This window comes from Pan paniscus, chromosome 13, assembly GCF_029289425.2.
Source record: "Pan paniscus chromosome 13, NHGRI_mPanPan1-v2.0_pri, whole genome shotgun sequence".
In the NCBI taxonomy this organism is placed as follows: Eukaryota; Metazoa; Chordata; class Mammalia; order Primates; family Hominidae; genus Pan; species Pan paniscus.
Genome location: NC_073262.2, coordinates 127,393,188 through 127,416,547, shown reverse-complemented (window position 1 = coordinate 127,416,547; position 23,360 = coordinate 127,393,188). Strand labels below are relative to the sequence as shown.

Here is a 23,360-nt window from a genome sequence, read left to right as displayed (position 1 = left end):
AATCAAAATATTTTATCCCCAAATATGGTTTTTTTTTTTTTTTTTGCCATGTCTTGAAACAGCCCTGCAGAGTTGTCTCTTGTGGGGAAAATTTTGCATTCTGTAAAGAATCCCCTTTCCCTCTTCAGGGCCTTTTCTTGATCCAGGAGAGAATCAACTGAGAGTCTGGCACCTTTTTCAGTCTGATAAGAAACATTTACAATCTCTTCTCTCTGAAGTCTGCCATCTGGAGGCTTCATCTACATAATAAGAATGTTGGTCTCCACAATTGCCTTTCTTAACCCAGACATTTCCTTTCTATTGATTCCAGGTCTCTAGATAAACTCTTTCTACCAATCGCCAATCAGAAAATCTTTGAATACACCTATAACCTGGAAGTGCCCCTCTCCCCCACTTTCAGTTGTCCTGCCTTTCCAGACCAAACCAATGTACATCTTACGTGTATTGATTGATGTCTTATGTGCCCCTAAAGCATATAAAACCTAGCTGTAGCCCAAACACCTTGGGCACATGTTCTCAGGGTTTCCTGAGGGCTGTGTCACAGGCCATTGTCACTCATATTTGGCTCACAATAATTCTCTTCAAATATTTTACAGAATTTGACTCTTTTCATTGACAGATTGTTAGCAATTATGGGCACATGGCCCACAGTTACTTGTTTGAAAGTATATGCCTTAACTGATAAAGACACTTTGTGACTTTCCGAGGGGACATAAAGACTGTCCACTGAGACTGTACATTTGGTCTATTAGCCCAGAAGTTTAGAACTTGAGACAGCCTGATTATGAAAGAAATATGACCCTGTCTTTGGCCAAATTAACGGAAAAGAACTCAGAAACAATGGAAACCCCACAACTGATATATGGAAAGGGCACACACACTAAAGACTCTAGTGCTTTTAATTCAGTCAATGAAGAAACAACAAACAAAAACACTTTGATTTAATAAATTATCAATCAAAATGCCAGTAAACTTTGAATATATTGTAATGAAAGGAAATCCTTTATAGGGTACAAAGCATTGTCTTAGACTTTTATGCATGTTTTATTTTGTATTTTATAGGCAACTCCAATGAAATAGACATCGTGCATCATGTAGACACTGAGGCCAATATAGCTACGGAGGTTTGCCTCACTATTCTGGACCTGTTATCCCTCTTCACTCAGACTCACCAGGTGAATATGATGATAACATTTTCTGCAAAAAATGATGAAATATGAGGTAGAAAAACCATGTGAAGTCAAAAACATGTTTTTTTAATGATTTATGAAATCAATTAACCTTATATAAATCAACCTAAGTGTGAGTGGAAAACATGTTAAAGATGAGATTTTGATTTTATCACAGGTTGACTAATGTTTGTTTGATATGTACACGTATGCATTTCACTATTGTCAAATAGTCTTTCTTCCTCATTTATCTTGCTTCACTCTCAGGCAAGCTGGGCTGAGTGATAGTGTGACTCTGTACTTTTTCAGTAGAAGAGGAAGAGATAAATGGGCCTATATATTAAATTTACAACTAGATCTAAAGAAAACTAATAATGTTGAGCATCTTTTTGTGTGCTTATTTGACATTCAGATATCTTTGATGAAATGATTATCACTACTTAGAATGGCTAAAGTTAAAAAGACTGACCATCCAAAGTTTTGGCAAGGGTGTGGAGAAACTAGAATTCCCATTTATTGACAGTGGGAATGCGAAATGGTAAAAACACGTTGGAGAACAGTATGGCAGTCTCTGAAAAAGTTAATCATACATCTGTCCTGTGACCAGCCATTCCAATACTGTAATAGGTATTTGCCCAGGAGAAGTGAAAACATATCTCCACATAAAACTTTATACACAAATATGCATGGCAGCTTTATTTTAATAGCAAAAAAAGAAACTACAAACAACTCAAGTATACATCAACAGGTGAATAGATTTAAAAATCTGTGGTATATCCATACAATAGACTACTACTCAGCAGTTAAAAGAAATAAACTACTGATACATGCTGTAACATGGGTGAAACCCAAGAAACCAAATTTAAAAAGAGTATATACCGTATTACTCAGTGTATATTATTCCATTTATATGAAATTTTAGAAAATGCAAACTATAGGAACAAAAAGCAGATCAGTGGTTGCCTAGGGATGTGGAGGAAGGATGGGAGGAATGAATTACAAAAAAAAGTATTTAAAAACTTCTGAGAGTGATAGATACGTTCATTATCTTGATTGTGGTGATGGTTTCATGGGTGTATGACAGTGTTAAACTTACTAAATTATACATATCACAGTTCAATTTATTGTATGTGAATTATACTTCAATAAAACTATTAAAAACATTTGCAGCTCTACCAAATGAGCTTAAACACCTAGGCTAGTACATTACGGATTGAGCCGGGGCAGGTGTGGTGGCTCATGCCTGTAATTCCAGCACTTTGGGAGGCCAAGGAGGGAGGATCACTTGAGCCCAGGAGTTCAAGACCAACCTGGGCAATATAGTGAAGCTTCATCTTTACAAAAAAATTTTAAAAATTAGTCAACTATGGTGGCACATGCCTGTAGTTCCAGCTATTCGGAAGGCTGAGGTGGGAGGATCACTGGAGCCCTGGAAGTGGAGGCTGCCGTGAGCTATGATGGTGCCACGACACTCCTGCTTAGGTGACAGAGTGAGACCTTGTCTCAAAAAAAAAAAAAAAAGATTGAGCCAGGAAAACTTGGATTCTTTGAATAAAGTCTACACAGAACAGCATAATTATGCCAAGAAAGCCCTATTTCAGATGAAATGTCAGCATGGTGGTAGAGAAAGTAATGACTATATTGATTCTTATTGGGCCATGAAAATGTCACTCAAATCTCACAAATTTTAAGGATTTTACTAGTGCCTTCAAGAACCTATGACCTCTCTCCCATTTCTCCCCGGCCCCACCCAACTCGCCATTGCATCAGCTACTTTTCTTTCTCAACCTTGAACTCATAAGCTCCTTTCCAAATCAAGGCCCTTTTACTAGCTGTTTCTCCCCCACAGGACAGTCCTCCCAGATCTCTCCAGGGCAGGCCCCTTTGAGCTCACATGCCAATTTTCCATTAGAGAGGTCTTTGCTGACTACCCTATGGAAGTAATCCTACCCCCAAAGCAACTACTTTCAATCACATCATCCTAGTCTATTTCCATTTGTCATGTTTTTTTCAATCACTGCTATGTAAGTTTCACAGTAAACATGAACTGTGTCTCCTTGTTCAATCCTTTATTTCTAGCACTCAAAATAGTGCCTTACCACATGACAGGTTCACAATAAATATTTTTTGATAGAATGCAAATTTTCTTTCACTTATCCTGAATAACATCTGCATTGAATTTCCAGAGACAACTCCAACAATGTGACTGTCAAAATTCATTGATGAAAAGGGTCTTTGATACCTACATGCTCTTTTTCCAAGTCAATCAGTCAGCCACAGCGCTGAAGCATGTGTTTGCCTCCTTGAGACTGTTTGTATGCAAGGTAAGGATCCTCCAGGTTTCAATGATGTTTAGGTAGGATGACAGTAAACCCATAGAACAGTAAACCTATAGGAATCCTTGCGTTTCTCAGTAGGGAGGGAAGAAGGATTGTTTTCTTCAATTTGGGTTTTATTAGACATTGATTCCTGGTCTCAAAATGAGTGCACAGCCTTGACAATCTGTCTGCTCAAATACCAGAAGATATTAGCATCTGGTGACAATTAGCATCTGGTCACCAATTCTTTGAGTTATCTGTGTTTGTGGCACCAAGTTAGGTAAAATGCACCCCTTGAACTTAAAGGGGTGCATATCAAGTTAAAGATTCCACATTAAAGTGGATACAGCCACCGCCTTTGAGGACGCTTGTAAATAACACCTGTGATCTTAACAATGTCAGGTGAATTGAGGTCATTTCAAAGCTCTCACTCCGTTATTTTGGATTGTCATCAGTTACTGATACAAAGGATACTTATACAATGTAGAGAATAATTCTATCTAGGAAAAAAGACAAATGCTAACATAGGCCTTAACAAATTCTATCCTCCTCACTTGCAAATGAAAAAAAAAAAATAGACCAAGATAAAAAAAAAAAAAAGGAGAGGGATTTTGTTTTAGGGAATTTTAAAATATGAGAATGAACAGAGCAAAATGAAAGCATGTTGCTCCCTTCACCCGTTCTTCCATTTCTGCAGTTTCCTTCAGCATTCTTTCAAGGGCCTGCTGACCTCTGTGGATCATTCTGTTACGAAGTCCTAAAATGCTGTAACCACAGGTCACGGTCAACTCAGACAGAAGCCTCAGCCCTTCTGTACTTTTTCATGAGGAAGAATTTTGAATTTAACAAGCAGAAGTCAATTGTCCGGTCCCACTTACAAGTAAGTGCTGCCAATTTTCATTAATGCTGTTGTTAAAACCACTGATCTGTTTCAGCAGTGCTTAAAGCCTACTGTCCTCAGGGCAAGCCGTTACTAACTCCTCCACTAGCGTCCTCCTTAAAGACGCCCACAGCATTCAGTTCTGTTTAATAATAGTAGGGGCACAGCTGGGCAGAAATCAGTAGAGCCCTATCTCCACTTGTACTTTCCTTTCTTCTGCCAGGAAATAGAATCACATGGAGTAAACAACTCAGGAAACCATGGCTAGCTCCAACAGGTCAAACCCCGCCAAATTCCAAACATAATTTTTTTTCTTCTAGGCATCCCAAGATTCCAAGATTCCTGCAGCCTCTCTTAGGTATTTAAGATTATAGGAAACACCCTAGATTTAATAATACGTTCTGGAGCTTTAATACATAAACACTTCTTTTATTGGACCTACAGGGAGAAACTAATAATACATTTACCCAGCCCAGTGGATTTCTTTAAGAAGACTATTTCTGGTCTTGTTTTTGAGAGTTCATTTTTTTTCTTTTCTAGCTCATCAAAGCTGTGAGCCAGTTAATAGCCGATGCTGGGATTGGAGGCTCTCGGTTTCAACATTCGCTTGCAATTACCAATAATTTCGCCAATGGAGATAAGCAAATGAAAGTAAGAAATGCTTTGTGGGCTTTTACTGCAGAATTTTTTTAAATCTGAAGTGGATTCTTTTTGTGAGATATCAAAATCATAAAAATAGATTGGGTACAGTGGTTCACGCCTGTATTCCCAACACTTTGAGAAGCCAAGGCAGGAGGATCGCTTGAGGCTGGGAGTTTGAGTTTGAGGCTGCAGTGAGCTATGATGGCACCACTGCACTCCAGCATGGGTAACAGAGCAAGATCTTGTCTCTAAAATAATAATAATAATAATAATTGTTTATTTTGTTTATTGAGACTTTGAGCTTTGAGCACTCCTCAAAGTAAACTATCAAGTTTATTGTTTGAATCGTTAAGCAGCTCTTACACTTTAAGCATGTGATCTGTTAAGAGGCATTCCCAATATGCGTGGTTGAATGGCCTAGAACAAGAGGATTTACCATAAATATCCAGAAATACAATGACACTCCTAACTCTATTTGGGGGAAAATTCATCTTATCTTTTGTTTAGCACTTTCTGAAGACTTCTCCTGTAGTCATTATACTGAAAAGTCCAAGTCTAGAGCCAGGCTTCAGTCATGGCTGGACCCAGGGATTAAAATAATTTTCAGACCCATCCCTCTACTGCCTCGATCTTGCCTCTCTCACTGTCTGTCACCTCAGCTTTCCTCTTTGTTTACTTCATTTCCAGACAGGCTATCCCCCTGGGCATGTTCTCAGAAATTCTAAGGACCTTGGTAGTATCTTATGAGTAGAAAATCACCTTGTTTGATAGTTCCAATTAAAGTCCCACAACTGAATCTCTTTGATCCAAGTTTAAATAATATGCTTATCCCTAAACCAATCACTGTAGCTTGAAGGATCAAAAAATAGAATTGGCCAGGCCAGTGTTATATGCCATCCATGGTCTCTAGGAGTAAAGTCAGACCTGTTCAAATCACATGAGCTAGAGTCAGGAAGGGGAATATATCTCAAAGACAATCAGGATGTTTCACCAGAAGAAGGTGTTCTTGAAGACAAAAGAATAGAGGCTCCTGAAATGTTTATCTTCAAATGTGTATATCCACAGTCACAAAACATAGAATGCACATATATAGAATGCACTCATTTATAACTATATATAGAATGCTCCAAACTGTGATGCCTAGCCATAATTAATAGCATAACTTAAAGTCAGTTAACCTATAGATTCTAAACAGATAATGACCCAGGCTCTCTCTTTTCCAAAGAACAGCAATTTCCCAGCAGAGGTGAAGGACCTGACTAAGCGTATAAGGACTGTTTTGATGGCCACAGCTCAGATGAAGGAGCACGAGAAGGACCCCGAGATGCTGGTGGATCTCCAGTACAGCCTGGCAAACTCCTATGCAAGCACTCCCGAACTACGCAGGACCTGGCTGGAAAGTATGGCCAAGATTCACGCCAGAAACGGAGATTTATCTGAGGTGATTAGCCAAGGCTCGGTCATTTACCATCAGTATTGTCCTCTTTATCAGGAAAATTGGATTTTCATTTACAGCATGGACTAGAAAAGGATGCCATGTTTTTCAACTAATCTAGAAATGACTCAGTTATATATCATATACGATACATTTCCGTATAGCATTCAAGGATACCTGACGCTAAGTAAATGACATCAAATAAAGGCCAGAGTCAGTGGGGGCAATTGCAGGTGTAGAAATTGTAATGCAACAAACCTGAGGCTAAGGAGAAGTGTGGTAAGGGTGTCTGGGAATTGAGTCGTTAAATTAATGTTCTGTGTTTTAAAACTTCTTCTCTGCAACTAGAGTTGAATGGGGAAGCTTGCCACCATAGTGAGTTAACTCAGGCAGGGGGAATCAGTCCTCATTTACAGCTAGTTTGAACTGGCCATGGAAAAATTAATGATCCTTAGCACCATGTGAGGAGAGTCCACTGCACGAGGATTATAAGTCAACACTTAACTTTTTATGTCAGTTTCAATACTGGGTGGATCATAAGCAGCAATTCATAGCACCCAAGGGCTTCTTAGTACCAAATGGGAAGTTCTATGCTATTCCGGAACTATGTCCCTTTGGGGAAGAGATTAATTTGTCTAGGATAGTCCTAAACTCTGAAGCTCTTCTAAACACATGTGGTAATCAGGGACTCTGGAATGGAAACCAGAAGGCTGGCTTGGCAGCAATTTAGTGAGGACAAGAATGAGAAGCCCTTGGGCTGCTCTGAAAATGATGAAATTTCTCCATAAAACCTCAAAAGGAAAAAGCTGAAGTCATTTGGAATCTTTAGCAAGTCGAGTTTTAATATGTGTTCAGCAACATTCAGGGCTTCATAAGAGACAGATTAAAATATAACATCAGCCATATAATCTAGTTTGTGGGGAGCACGGGTGTTATATTGTGTCACACTAGTTAATCAAGTACTGGTGAGGTGACCATTTTAAAGGCAACACAAATTCAGAGGGGCTATTCCAGGAGGTTAAAAAAAAAAAACTTATTTAGAAGGCAGATATTTTTATTTCCACTTTACATCTAAATACTAGAGTTATAGTTTTAATTTTAAAAGGAGACATGATTTATTTTTAATCTAGGCTTAGACTTTAAGGGAGGAAGAGAAGCCTATGGGAAAATTCTTTGGGCCAGCTCCTTCACCCATCTCCAAACTAATCAAGAACAAACAAACAAAAACCCAAATATTCATTTTATTCTTGATGGTGAAGTTTTTGAAAATACAATTTGGTGATTACAAAGGATCCTTCTAACATATTCTGATATGGAATACTGACTCGCCTTGGAAGATTAGCCCTAATTATATTAAACTCCATCCCCTGAGCCTCTTTATTTTCTTTCTCATTACAGGCTGCCATGTGTTACATCCATATTGCTGCTCTCATTGCAGAGTATCTGAAAAGAAAGGGTAAGATGACCACATGAGGGAGGCAAAAAGCCTAGATATCAACACATTGAAGCCTAATAGAAATAATGTATTAATTTTACATTTTATTAATCTGTTATGTTTAAGTAATAATCGCTTTCACAGATACTTCTAATTATGCTGTACTTTAAACATTTTAAGTCTATTATGCCATTGACTTATTTATTCTATGTACAGCAAAGGCTAACTGGATGGTCAACTTCTTAGTTCAAAACGAGAATGCATCATTGGCTAACAATTTGTAGTCTCTAAAGCTTGTATTAACATAAACATGTAGCAATGTCCTAACCTCATCTTGCACTACCATAGGTTACTGGAAAGTGGAAAAGATTTGCACAGCATCCCTGCTCTCGGAGGATACCCACCCCTGTGATAGCAACTCATTACTAACAACTCCCAGTGGAGGAAGTGAGTGACCTAACTGCTCATTTATCCCAATGCAGAGGAAATCCACTTGCTGCTCAAATTCTACTTCAGTGAAACCTTCTTACATATATTCTTAGAAGAAAAACTATCTCAGATCTACACAACTTACTCTGCAAAAAACTTAAAACTCCTGCCATTCAGAAATCCCATCCAAAATTTATAAAATTTAAATAACTGAAAAGTTGTCAGCAAATAGAACTGTATGTTCTCCAACATTCAAGTTTATGAGTTACAGCCATATTTAGCTACCAATCTGCATGCCAGTCTGCCATAGGGATGTTTATTCTGAAATTGGTAAATTGTTTGAAATTGCAAGAGGAATCTATTTTAATTTTTAAATGTAATAAAACTGTTTATTCCAAATAAAAGATAGGGCCAGGCGCGGTGGCTCACGCCTGTAATCCCAGCACTTGGGAGGCCAAGGTGGGCGGATCACTTGAAGTCAGAAGTCCGAGACCAGCCTGGCCAACATGGTGAAACCTGGTCTCTACTAAAAATACAAAATTTAGCTGGGCATGGTGGCAGGCACCTGTTATTCCAGCTACTTGGGAGACTGAAGCAGGAGAATCACTTGAACCCAGGAGGCGGAGGTTGCAGTGAGCCAAGATAGCACCACTGTACACCAGCCTGGGCAACAGAGTGAGACTCCGTCTCCAAAAAAATAAAAAGAAAAATGAAGATATATACATATATATATTCTATATATGTAGGACTTTATAATCAGCATGTTCCATTTCATTTTTAAAAAGTATAAACTGACAATTTATAACATATGGCTTATGGTACAGATTTCCTTTAGAAATATTCCATCATTAATGTCTGATTTTTTGAAATTATAATAATGACTAAAGAGTTACTCTTTGCACAAAAAAAGTGAGTGATATAGTTTACACATTAAATCTACATTCAATTGCAAAAATTTGTTTGAATCCAAATTTTATGAACTGTAGTCTCTTTGATAACACTGGTTTAACTTTCCAAATGCAGTGGAAAACTCCGTGTACAAACAATATTTTTAGATGTTGAAATACATTTTTAGATGTTGAAAATCAAAATACTTAAACGAAATGTAAATGGACTTTACTTGCTATATTTCAGAAACATAATTCATCCCTTATCATTTAAATATTTGTATGTTTTCTAAAAGGTCTCAGTGGATTTTGCATATAAGACATTTGAACTGGCCAGGTGCCATGACTCACACCTGTAATCCCAGCACTTTGGGAGACCAAGGCGGGTGGATCACAAGGTCAGGAGTTCAAGACCAGCCTGGCCAAGATGATGAAACCCCATCTCTACTAAAAATACAAAAAGAAAAGAAAAAATTAGCCGGGCGTGGTGGCAGGTGCTTATAAATCCCAGCTACTCAGGAGGCTGAGGCAGAGAATTGCTTGAACCCAGGAGGTGGAGGTTGCAGCGAGCTGAGATCACGCCACTGCACTCTAGCCTGGACAACAGAGCAAGACTCCATCTCAAAAAAAAAAAAAAAAAAAGACTTTTGAACTAAATGACCAAAGCGAACTGAGAGACAGTGAGGTCACTTGTTTGAGGACCTTGGAGAAGAAGCCAGATGTGGCACCCTGTGGCACCCATGGCTCATGTCCACCCAAAAATTCAGGAATCTTCTTGCTTAGTGTCACACTTCCTATGTAGCCTGATATTTATCTGCATGTCATCAAACACATCATTGCCTTATTTAACATGCCCTTCCTCCTCATCTATTGCTTTTCATAACCAGATGCCGTAACGTTCCATAAAGACTTTCAAATTCTAAGAACAAAATTGAAGAAAACCAATAAAGGCAGGTGTTAGTTTGAGAACTTGTGGAAACTTATATACCAAAAAGTTGTGTGAATCTTTAATATTCAAAATGCTTTAAATGCCCAATGTTAGACCTAAGGTGATATTAGAATATAATGTGTGTCCATCAAGATAAGGATATATTTGTTTAGTAAACTGTAAAATTAGGAAGGTGATCATCTGATACATTAACATATATCTGATGATATATTAGCTGATGATATATGCTATGATATATTAGCATATTCTAATTAGCATATATCATCAGCATATATGTGAATGTCATTGGCATGTATTTGAAGCCCTTAATATACTTTTCTATTTTGATATTTTTGAGTCAAAGGAGTAAATTATCCCTTCCCTACAATGTTCACAATGGTATGAATATAGGTGAAGATAGGCGACCCCAGAAAGTACAGCTGCTTCAGTTGTACTAATAAGTGATCATCATGCTGCAAGAAGTATGTTGTGACTTCTCCTACAATTAACTATCATATAGTTTAATATATGTTTAATATTATTATAAAAAGTAGAAAAATAAAATTTATTTAGAAGCAAGGATTAGATTGCAATAATTATTATATTTATAATTTCTAGCATGTTTGGGGAGTGATCATTTAGTTACATAACCAATGAGCTGATTATTAAAAACAAAAACATGCCACAAAAGTATTAGCTATAACTTAAAAAGCACTTGCTACATAGAAGGCACCACACTAAGCCCTGTACCAGAAATGTCTCAGTTAGTTGCCAGTAACAAATCTGTGAGTTAGGTGCTATTATCACCTCCTGTTTATAGGTGAGAAAAACAAGAGAAGCTAAATAATCTGTCCCAAATGTCATGGTTAGCTTGTGTTGGAGCCCAAGTGCAGGGCCTAGTCTGTCACTCCGGCTAGTGCTCCTAGTCACTCACATTCCCCACAATTCAGATCTATCTCTCCTCTGGGAATGTTACCCATTATCAACTGTTTTCACATGTATCTGTAGAGACAGACCTTTTAAAATCTTGGTGCCTAAGATACTAAGAAAATTTGAAAAGGTTTCTACATAATGTAAAAGAGTGAAATATAGCAAGTATTGGCCAGGCGCAGTGGCTCACGCCTGTAATCCCAACACTTCAGGAGGCTGAGGCGGGCAGATCACCTGAGGTCAGTAGTTTAAGACCAGCCTAGCCGACATGGTGAAACCCCGTCTCTACTAAAAATACAAAAATTAGCTGGGCGTGGTGGCGGGCACCTGTAATGCCAGCTACTCAGGAGGCTGAGGCAGGAGAATCGCTTGAACCCGGGAGGCGGAGGTTGCAGTGAGCCGAGATGGCACCATTGCACTCCAGCCTGGGCAACAAGAGTGAAACTCCGTCTCAAAAAAAAAAAAAGCAAGTATCGGGCATTGTCTTGTCTTTTTGGGGGCCACTGTGGGAGAGATAGGGTCTCACTCCGTCACCCAGGCTGGAGTACAATGGCATGGTGATAGCTCACTCCAGCCCCAAACTCCTAGGCTCAAGCAATTCTCCTGTCTCAGCCTCGTAAGTAGCTGGGATTACAGGCACCCACAGACCCAACTACAAGCATTGTCTTTATAATGTGCTGAGTGTACCGGGTATTTTCTCAACTATTAATGTTTTGAATCCTTTCAACATCCTTTGAGAGAGATATTAATGTCCCCAGTTTAACAAGAGAGGGACACAGTCTCCGAGATTAAACCAGAAGATTGGAACCGCAACATCTACCCACGAATCTTATGTTCTATCCATAATCCCATGCTATTTCTTTATAAAAAAATGCCACCTGAAAATGATACAAAAATTATAAAAAGGGGAATATTGTTTGCCTGGCAGAGCGTATTTATCAATAGTCATAATCTAACCATCTTGTTGATTGTGTGAGCTTTGTAATACTACCACTTGGTAACATCATGAAGAAAGGCATTATCTAATCTAAGCAAAATTTGTCTCAAATAATAACGTTTTATTCTGCTTGGTCCTCCCAAGGCATGTTCTCTATGGGATGGCCAGCTTTTTTGAGCATTACACCAAACATTAAGGAAGAAGGAGCGATGAAAGAGGATTCTGGAATGCAAGATACACCATACAATGAGGTTAGACCAAAATTATCTCATGTACAGTAACGAAGGAAAGAGATGCATTGGCTTGCGACATTAAGCTAAATAAGGGGGAAACAAGCTTACAGCTATTCTATAATATAACTTAATTAGACAAAATGAAATGCAGGCTAAAATTAAGCCAAGATTAGTAGATACCAGATTTCAGTGAAAATTTAAACTAAGTCTTACTTCTCTAAGATGGACTCAAATGTATATTATCAGCTCTTCTATAAGATAAAATCTCTGGCTTTTTGGTAAAGGTGATAAGGGATGCTAAATTTTGCGAACTGATCATTGCTTTTTTTCTAAAAGCATTAGCAAGTTTATTTACAAATGCAGGTGGACGTAAAAGTTCACTAGTTTCTTTAGAAAACCTTCTGTTATGGAAAATAACCAGAGTTATTTTTCATTAATTAAAAAAAGAAACTTTCTACTGAGAATTACTTAGCAATAGTTCTGGTGAAGAAAATAGAACTCCTCTCATTAAGTAAAATATTTTATAAGCTGATTTTTAGGTCAGTATTACATAAATGGAAAAAATTATACAGAAAGTAAATTTTCAGATGAATTTTAATACAATTTTACATATGGTTTACACCAATTTAGCATATATTGCAAATAAACGAAGTAAATATAATTACATATTTATGTTAACTATTTTAAATAATGTTTAAGAACCTTTTCTTAAAAGAAATTGTTGAAAACATTCCAATAATATCATACATTTGCTTTAAAGCTTATATAACTTTATTCAGTTGAAAATTTATTAAACCACTAGTATATGAAAGGAATTGAGGTAAGGGCTGGAAAAAAAAATAAGGCATAATTCCTTCTCTCAAAGAATTTAGGATCTTGAGAAAGACAGAGTTCCTACAGGGTGGGGAATGGCCAGGCAAAAACAGATGCCCAGTGGCCAAATCTAGGTATCATATACAGTTGCAATCAGAAGGGGAACTTTTTTTTTTACGTGAAAGTGGTTGAAATGGTGATGAATGGAATGTAAATAAAAGCTCTTCATTTTTTTTGTGCTGAGTCTTGATAGGACTTGAAGGTGTGAAATAAGGTTCTTATAGGTGTATCTATAACACAGATAAAAGTATGGAGGTCAGAGGGTATTCTAATAATGGAGTGGTATATGGTATGGCCAAGGTGCAAAGTCAATGACAGAGCATTGAAAGAAGGGGTCACTGAGAGGGAGGTTGGTGCCTGATTGTGGAGCTTCTTGAAGGCCATGCTAGAGTTTGGACAGCAGTTTACATACTGGAGTTCCCACAAAGGTTTAAGGCACTGCAGATCTCATGATCAGATTTATGTTTTACAAAGAAAGATTACAGGAGAGCAGCAATTGGAGAGGGAAAACAGACTCGCTCAAAACTATAGCAGGGGTCAGGGGGTACGTAAGTCAGTAGCAGTGGGAATGGGAAGAAGGAGACAGATCTGAAGGCATTTCACAGATTTAAATTAGCACTTTTGGGGCACGAATTAGGTAACGGCAATGCGGGATAGGCAAGAATCCAAGATGACACCACGATCCCCTGCTGGGTTTTAAATGCCAGTAACAGAGGGAAAAGTTTGACAATGCAACAGCTTTGAAACCAAGTTTCAGGCATGAGCCACAACCCTAATCATGTAAAATCTTATTTTGATTGGGGGAATTGCAGAATATCCTGGTGGAGCAGCTATACATGTGTGTGGAGTTTCTCTGGAAGTCTGAGCGATATGAACTCATTGCTGATGTCAACAAGCCCATCATTGCTGTCTTTGAGAAACAACGAGACTTCAAAGTATGTATTCCAACCCCCTAGAAGTTAATTAAAATATCCTATGTTGAATTGGAAAATTACTTACAGTTTTCAAAATTAAAACTCCCTTATTTGTGTGTCAGCATCATCTTCATGAAACTCTTTCACTTATGGTTTCAGAAATTGTCAGATCTCTACTACGACATTCATCGGTCATATCTGAAAGTGGCAGAGGTGGTGAATTCAGAGAAGCGGCTGTTTGGTCGCTACTATCGTGTGGCATTTTATGGGCAGGTAAGCTCACCAGAAATAACACGGCCCATAAATTCTGCTGAGCAGTTGAATGTTGTCTTTCATTCTTTATGAGACATCTGTGTGTGCCAGTGAATGGAGAGGTGTGGGTGTGTCTGACTAGAGTGTTTCTCTGGATGTGATGGTCTATATGTTTGTCCGTAGGAATGTACAAAGTTGGGAAACAAGTGAGCAAAGAAATCCATGGGTTGAGTTAACAGTGATTTCTAACTTCTTGAAGAAAGAGGGCATTTATTTTTCAACACTCTCTTCTTTCCAGCTCACCCTAAAATATCTAATTATAAGTTTATGCCATATATTAAAGTGAAATTAAATTGAACATGTTTTAAGAAATAACATTCCTAATATTCTAGGAAATAAGAGAATTCCTAGGGGCTCCACCATATCAAACCTTTGATTTTACTATCACACAATTTCTTTTCTCCTATTTTCGAACTACCACTGTTTCTAGACAGAATACCAGATGGTTATTTTGTTTCCTTATTGCAAGTCAATGTAATTTCAAAGTTGTTTTTCCCAGTTTGCTGCATAAGCAATGAAGAAGATGGAAAATATTACTTAGCCACAGTGTTGGCCTGAAAGTGAACATACTATATATTAATTATGAATGTCTCTGAGCAACATTTTCAATGGGCTAAACCCAGGCACCATTCATTTTCTTTTCAGGAAGGCTTATAACGCTATTATATTTCAGCAGACGTATTTTAGACTGTTGCTTGTGTGGATAGACATCCCATGCTTTTATTTTCAGAATGGCAGTGGCTCTGAGACCTCACACTTCCTCTGCCCCCAGCCCATCATCTCGCTCAGTAGCCCAGGCTGGAGTGCAGTGCAGTGGCGTGATCTCGGCTCACTGCAACCTCCGCCTCTTGGGTCCCGGTTCAAGCAATTCTCCTGCCTCAGCCTCCCGAGTAGCTGGGATTACAGGCCGGTGCCACCATGCCCAGCTAATTTTTGTATTTTTTAGTAGAGACAGGGTTTCATTATGTTGGCCAGGCTTGTCTTGAACTCCTGACCTCGTGATCCACCCGCCTTAGTCTTCCAAAATGCTGGGATTACAGGCGTGAGCCACCACGCCCGGCCTCAGCTTCTTGTTCTTAAGGCTGCAGCTGAAGGAGTCAACTCCAGCATGTTCATTCTAGGTCAATCCCCATTGAAGTCGTTTGAAAAATACATATTTTCCTCTGCTCACCAAAGGCAGCTTAAAAACTAACCTCTGGGCTGGGCGCCATGGCTCACGCCTGTAATCCAGTACTTTGAGAGGCTGAGGCGGGTGGATCACGAGGTCAGGAGATCGAGACCATCCTGGCTAACATGGTGAAACCCCGTCTCTACTAAAAATACAAAAAATTAGCTGGGCGTGGTGGCGGGCGCCTGTAGTCCCAGCTACTCAGGAGACTGAGGCAGGAGAATAGCGTGAACCCGGGAGGCAGAGCTTGCAGTGAGCCGAGATCGCGCCACTGCACTCTAGACTGGGCGACAGAGCGAGACTCCATCAAAAAAAGAAAAAGCTAACCTCTGAATTAATAAAGGTAGATACTTTCTACCTAGAAAGGATAAGTATCACTAAGTAGCCATTTATTATAAACAAATTAATCCAGCCAGGATTTTTCTCAGGACACAGGAATATCAGGATAGTGGAGACAGAGAAACGAATGGTCTGAAAAATGGGGATCTGCATAAACAATCTATACCCAAAAAAAGCAAATTTAGACATTTTTGGGGTCCATGGAAAAGAATCTGAACTATCTGAAGTGAGAACATACATTGGGAGAGAGAGAAGTGTGGGAACCTTCAGAAGAGGAAGAGAGAGAAGAGAAAATGGCATTTTGGAGCCATTTTGGAAGCCATGAAGAAAATATACAATTTGTGACATTGGTGAGACAGCAGGAAAAATGGCAGAAAATGCTATGAGTCGGGAAGGGGATGTGGGAGCAGAAGAATTGAAAGGGAAAAACACGAGTTTCAAGGGAGATGACCACAGGCTAACTGAGCAGCACAGAAGTAGCACAAAAGATGTGCTTCTGGGTCACCAAGACATGACTCTATAAAGCCTCAGGCATTCCTTCCAATGAAAAAGTAAAAAACCCCGTTAATAACCTGATCATGAAAACAGGATTGCCTACCAGATGGTTTCTGCAACCAATATATGAGATATGGGCTCTAAAGCAGGTAGAAGTGAATCACACTGCTTTTCAAATAGTTTTTAATTCAGATGTTTACTCTTTTCTTCTTTTGGTCTTGATTGTTCCAGGCTGTGGTAAGTTCTCACTCACTCTCGCTCTCCATTTGCATGCTCTAACACCCCTCACACTTCCCTCTGTATGGTTTTACTGAACCTTAACCTTTTTGTGCAAATCAACATTTGGTACAAAGGGTGAGATAATCCTGCTTTCATTCATTTTTGGAGTCATCCTGCATTTCTTTAACTAAGTTGTGTTTATGCCAGTTATCTGAATTACAAAAATGTATCCTTTGTTTTTCATACATGCTATCTTTCTGCCTAAAGGTAGATGTAGTCTGAAAGCCTTACATACACAAACACACACAGAGATAAGTATGGGTACCACGTATCTTAAATATATGTAGCATAGACTTGGTATTGTAGATCGTCTACTTATTTCAGGCCACTATGAGTTGCAGCTTATTAAGGAGACCAGAATGGTCAGAATTTTGGAAGTTGGAGTGATGGTTATTGGTAAGCACTTCCCAAGATATTGAAAAAACTGTGTTTTTTCTGAAGGAGTGTCTTAGAGTGATGGGGGTCTATGGTGGTGAGCTCTAAGCATTCCCAGAGGTGATGGGACTAATTCCAAACATAAAAGATGAACCAGGGAATAAATCTTTACCCAATATGTCTGGGTAAGTCTCCAGGGATGGAGAAAAGAGCAAGGTAAGAAATTTGGAGAATAAGCCATGTCCAAAATAACCTGCCAGTACCCAGAGCTCTATGACAAAGGATTTTCTTCATATTATTTTGAGTCATATGAAATTGCCTATATTCAACCACTTTTTTATGTACAAAAATGGCAACTTTATATGGTTCAACATAATTATTGTCAGTTAAGCTGGAAAGAGAAAGCATTTAATATCTACACATTGTCCATATTCAGCCCTACTTGTCTGACCAGTACATACTTTTTTGTAATTCTTTAAATTCCTTCCCACATTCATACCATACCAGCATTTTCTATGTTCATTTCTAAATTTGGGATTATGGGCCCTTAACTCACCTACTAAAAGAATACTTGAAAACCCCTGTACTAAATAGACTGAGGGGGGCAGTGGGGAAGTATTGGGGGGAGCCCTTGCAAATGACCTAACTTTATTCTTCTTTCAGACTCCTCAGTAAAGTGTGCTGATTTTACACCTGATTTTTTTTAATGCTGCAGTACTCTCACTTGTCTTTATAAAAAAATTCCAAGGCTGGGCGCGGTGGCTCACACCTGTAATCCCAGCACTTTGGGAGGCCGAGGTGGGCAGAGCACAAGGTCAGGAGATCAAGACCATCCTGGCTAACACAGTGAAACCCTGTCTCTACTAAAAATACAAAAAATTAGCAGGACGTGGTGGCGAGCGCCTGTAATCCCAGCTACTTGGGAGGCTGAGGCAGGAGAATGGCGTGAACCCTGGAGCTGGAGCTTGCAGTGAGCCAAGATCGTGCCACTGCACTCCAGCCTGGGAGACAGAGCGAGACTCTGTCTCAAGAAAAAAAAAAAAAAATTCCAGTCTGAGCTTAAAAGGCAAAGTGTTTTGTTAAATCCTCTGACTGAGAACCTGCCTAAGCACGACACTCCATAAGTTCAAACTCAGCCACCTTTGAACAAGGAGAACCAATGGAGGTCGCCCTGATAAGCAGCAAATTAGAGCCTCATTCATCATTGCTCAGATGAGATTCAAATGCCTGTCTCAAGACACCACATGGAGAGTGAGAACTATGGGATTCAACAGGAGCAGACAGCACATATCACTTCACATTCCATGATAAATAAATACCAAGTAGACTTGAGCATTCCCCCGAACGTGTACAGAATGAAGGTTCCGAAGATTTAAGATAAAATCTTGACTACTTGATTAGCATAATCTCCATGGTCAGAAATGATTTCTTATTCATAATGGTGCTTTATGTCCCTGTAAAACTTACCTTTTAATATCCAAGTTGACGTGTCTTGCAATGATGTTAAAAAGATTATGGAAATATGATATGCAATAGGCTCTTTGCCTGCACAAAGGCCTTTGGGTACAATTTTTTAGTGTCCCACGCAGACCACTGCTCTCATTTTATAGTTTTGGCTGGGGTATTTAATAGTAATTGTGTCTGTAATGAGCCAGACACTAGAAAACAAGTTTAAAACTGATCATTCATAGCAGGAACTTTAAAAAAATGCAAGTCTTGCACAACATGAATTGTCTAATGCAACACCCGGCATCAGCATCAATATGGAAATTTGACATATAGCAGCCTATACAAAGTGTCCTCCAAAGTGTCCCTGAGGTATTGATTTCCATAGAAATGAAACAGCAGCAGTGAGCAAACATCAACTATAATCAATGAAGTCCTTAGGCCCTGGTATTTAACATGAAAGCAAGTGAATACCCATTATATAACTTAAAATATCAGATGCCCCTGGAATTAATTAAGTAAAAGACCTGGAAGAATTTTATTCTATCCACCAAAGGCCATAGATTCCATAATTTGCAGTCATGCCTGTATGGGTGTACTTGCATCTCAGGATCTTAATAAAAAAGGAGTTCGGGGGAGGAGGGAAGGTGCAGGCGTAGTATGGAAAACCATCATCTCCACTTTGGGACATGATATAGCTCTCCACCTATAGGAAAGTCGCTGATCTAGGCCACATATCTATACTGTATAATTAAATGTCATAACTGAGTTCAGATTTATATGCTAAGAGAAGCTACATGAATGCAGAGAAATTCATTCATGTAGCTTCTCTCTCTTAGCATTTAGCCTAGTATTGACATTTTCTGGCCTGTCTTTTGTATACTAGATTCCTCCTCAAATACATTCTTCTCTTTGTGAACTTTGAATGAGTCTAATATAATACCAGGGGCCCTTATATTTGACAACACAGTGATGATCCAGGGACATTGCAAGATTCTGAAGTACCTGCAAAAGCATCTGAGGAGGAGTCAATGCTTTTAGTTGTCAGTTTATTGAAGTACATTTTTACCATAATGTATTGCCTTAAAGTTTCATAATTCATGCAGTCCTCGTTTAACTGGTGTGTGTTCTTTCTTGACCAGAGCAGATGAAGGTGTTTACTGCATTGCAAAATGACATTTTAAAAACCAAACTAGCAAGGGAAGTGCAGAGATCACATTTCCCATTGCCTTGAAATGCAGTCAGCTTATAACCTTGGGGCTCAAGCAAAAGAGAAACTGACCCTGGTTTTCATAACTCTGTGTCCCTGTTTGTAAATCATTTATATCATAGACAGAGCTGAAATTCAAGCCTTCCTTCAGATAGTGTCTGTAGCTCAGTGGGCTTTGCTTTGATAGTTTCCCTGGGTATAAGGTAAGCATGCATTCCAAACATTTTCAGAGCTGCCATTTGTCTGGCTTCAAAACTCTACAGAAACCCCAGTGGACAGCAGATTAAATGCTTTATTCTGCTCCTCCATCTCCTTCTTATTCATTTTAGAAAACAGTTTTACATTTCCAAGCTCTTTAGAAGAAGGTTCCAATCACCAATTGATCACTTGCCAAAATATTGAAATGAGCTTCAATAGACCTTTTATAATAAGAAAAACTCCGTTGCCTAGGCAAGAGAAGCTGAAAGTATGTATTTTCAAGCACTGAAAACTGAGTTAAGCTGCATAAAAGCCAGAACTCAAATTGCTTTATAGATACAGAGTTTTTTCATCATTGTTGTCATCACCACCAGCGTCATGATCATTACCATCCTCAACATAGCTAGCACTCACCAAAGGCCATCTGTTTACCAAGCGCGGTCCTTACAGCCTCCCAGTAAGTAGGTTGCTGAGTCTGAATTTTCCCATCCCACAGCCCAAGGAGGAGGGATGAAAGAAAGTCACAGGTTATGAACAAGGCCGCAAAGGTCATGATGATGACAATTTTTTTTTTTTAGACAGAGTCTCACTGTGTCACCCAGGCTGGAGTGCAGTGGCTCGAACTTGGCTCACTGCAACCTCCGCCTCCTGGATTCAAGCGATTCTCCTGCCTCAGCCTCCTGAGTAGCTGGGACTACAGGCGTGTGTCACCATGCCCAGCTAATTTTTGTATTTTTAGAGAGACGGGGTTTCACTGTGTTGGCCAGGATGGTCTCGATCTCTTGTACCTTGTGATCCGCCCACCTCGGACTCCCAAAGTGCTGGGATTGCAGGCGTGAACCACCACACCCAGCCGATGATGACAATTTTTACCTGCCTCCCACCACTCATTTTCTGCTCACTCTAGATTCAGAAATTTGTCAGGGGAAAAATTTTACAGTGAAAATGTGTCTTTGTACTAGTTTTCACACTATGGTGAAAAAGAAAAAATCTTTTCCTGAACCTTAGAGACATTTTTCTACTTGAAATTGAAGTTGCAAATGTTGCTTCAGCTTTAGCCCCATGAGGATTCTGCCTGAAAGCTTCAGAAGCCTTATTTCTCTGATGTGTCAGTCTGTCAATTGTAGCCACTAACTCCTGACCTTGAATCAGACAAAACTCCACAAAGACAGCAACAGAAAAAAAACATAGCAGGCTGGAAGTCATGTGGGAGTGGAGTCAGACCTCACTACCCCTACAAAGTCTACAGGAATGACAGGAGCTGCTTTACATGCTTTCAACATCATATGACACTTTGTAGCAGTTTGGGGTCAAGGCATTTATAATTACTTGCATTTTGTCTTGAACATTTCTCGAAGAAATTGTTCAATAAAAACATCTTTATTTAAAGCCATGGACTATTTTCCAGTTATGCCTGGTATACATACGCCTTTTTAAGATGTGTGCCCTTTAAGAACTCTTTCATTCATCTGCTTGTTCAACAAATAGAGTGACCTCCTCCTAAAGACCAGGCATTGTGCTAAACACTGGGCATGCAATGTTGAAGACACACTTCCCACCTTTAGAAAGCCCAAAGTCAATTAGGGAGATGTGCAAGGAAGCAGGTGATTGCCTGATTGCCAAGAATTCTGCTATGGAGTAGACCTTGTTCATTGGCTTCTGCAAAGGTACAGCCACAGCCCACTTAGAATACAAATTACCCTGTTAAAGATGATCCTATTTACATGTATGAAAGTGCTTTTGAAGTATAAAGCATCATACAGATGTGAGTTTAATCAATATTCTTATATTGTCTCACCATGAGAAAATAATAGCACTGGAACACTTTGCCTATGCTTTTTTTAACAATTAATATTTTTAAATAGTCAAAACTGATTTTTTAATATGGGTAAGTTTCCTTTTGACATCCAGTGTCTTCACCCAGACCTCAAAAGGCATTTCCTTATGGGTCAACTCTACAATTAGAAGAAACCAGATATAGCCTGTAATCCCAGCACTTTAGGAGGCCGAGGTGGGTGGATCATCTGAGGTCAAGAGTTTGAGACCAGCCTGGCCAACATGGCAAAACTCCACCTCAATTAAAAACACAAAAATTAGCCGGGCGTGGTGGCACACATCTGTAGTCCCAGCTACTTGGGAGGCCAAAGTAGGAGAATCGCTTGAACCCAGGAGGCGGAGGTTGCAGTGAGCCAAGGTCACACCTCTGCACTCCAGCCTGGGCAACAGAGCAAGACTCTGCCAAAAAAAAAAAAAAAAAGAAACCAGATATCCTTGGGTTCTTAACTCCGAACTTAATCTAGTATTCTGAGGCCACATGTATTCCACAGGAAATATGCTTCTGTGTCTCTTCAAAGAGAAGGAATTATAAAGATTGCTTCACTTAGTTATCTGCAGCTAATAGAATCTTCCCTTCCCCCTGCTTCAAACCAGACAAATAAATTAATAGAGGCTAAAACCTACTTGCTCTTGTGGAATAAAAATGATGATATGGTTGCTATTTTTAATCCTATAATGTCTTCCTTTTCAAGAATGTAAAAGATCTCTTAGTAAGGTGAATTGCATGATTAAGTTACATATAGGTAAGTTTCAGGAGGTCCCTGAAGTCATGTTGATGTAAAGTTATTTTTTAAATAGCAGTACTTGGGAGCATAACACATGTAATTTCTGTTACGACAACTACATAAAGTGTTGTGATTTTTCATCTAAGATTATGTGGGATGCACGTCAGCCCATTTAAATAGCTTTACATGCCATACACCATTTCTTATGTTAGTTTCAAAGACTTACAGGAGATCTTATTAAAAATGATACTGACTGCTCTTTGAATGCTGCCAAAAATTGCTCCATATTTCGTGTTCTACCCCAAGCTGCCACAAGAGGGCATTCTTCCCCCAAAATATATGCAAGTAGGTAGTACCGTTGAGTTCTACAAATAGAGAAAATAATATTTGTAAGATATTTCATGAGTTTCTTTGGCCTGGCTAGGAAATATTTACATTAATGTCTGATTATAAGATGATATTTTATTTTCTCACTGTGTTTTCTTCTCCGATTTTGAATTTTATAGGGTGTTAACCAATGGATTAGATGACAACCAAAAACTGTATATGTTTTTTAAGTAAATGGCTTTTTGTTTTGCTTTTGATTTATGATTAGCATTGTCTAATAAAATTGGTGGTTCATTATGTTCCACAGGGCTTTTTTGAAGAAGAAGAAGGTAAAGAGTATATTTATAAAGAGCCTAAGCTGACAGGTCTGTCCGAGATTTCCCAAAGATTACTCAAGCTCTATGCAGATAAATTTGGAGCAGACAATGTGAAGATAATCCAGGATTCCAACAAGGTAGAGGAAAATCCGTATTCATGCAAGTGCTAAGAATTGACTGAGTTTTTTATTCTTTAACTACATTAAGTTTTCATTTTCTGCCTGACGATGCAAAGTAAACTACAAAAACGATTTTAGATGTTTTGCTTGTTTGCCTGTTGGTTGGTAATTTGAGGGGAGGAGGGTCAAAAACATTATATGTGT

General features: G+C 38.9%; 1 protein-coding gene across 12 annotated transcripts in view; it reads left to right on the top strand.

The window, feature by feature from the left end:
* Positions 1-23,360, top strand: part of DOCK10 (dedicator of cytokinesis 10) — a 277,788-nt gene that overhangs the window by 241,492 nt on the left and 12,936 nt on the right. For 8 of the 12 annotated variants that reach the window (XM_055109148.2, XM_034955285.3, XM_034955280.4 and 5 more), the window contains exons 41-51: positions 1,063-1,175; positions 3,356-3,493; positions 4,185-4,367; positions 4,908-5,018; positions 6,235-6,450; positions 7,843-7,900; positions 8,228-8,326; positions 12,135-12,241; positions 13,909-14,031; positions 14,170-14,283; positions 23,028-23,174. In XM_055109148.2, coding sequence (XP_054965123.1) covers positions 1,063-1,175; positions 3,356-3,493; positions 4,185-4,367; positions 4,908-5,018; positions 6,235-6,450; positions 7,843-7,900; positions 8,228-8,326; positions 12,135-12,241; positions 13,909-14,031; positions 14,170-14,283; positions 23,028-23,174 — 1,409 coding nt within the window. The other 4 variants (XM_055109150.2, XM_063595292.1, XM_034955288.3 and 1 more) reach the window with 2 other exon arrangements.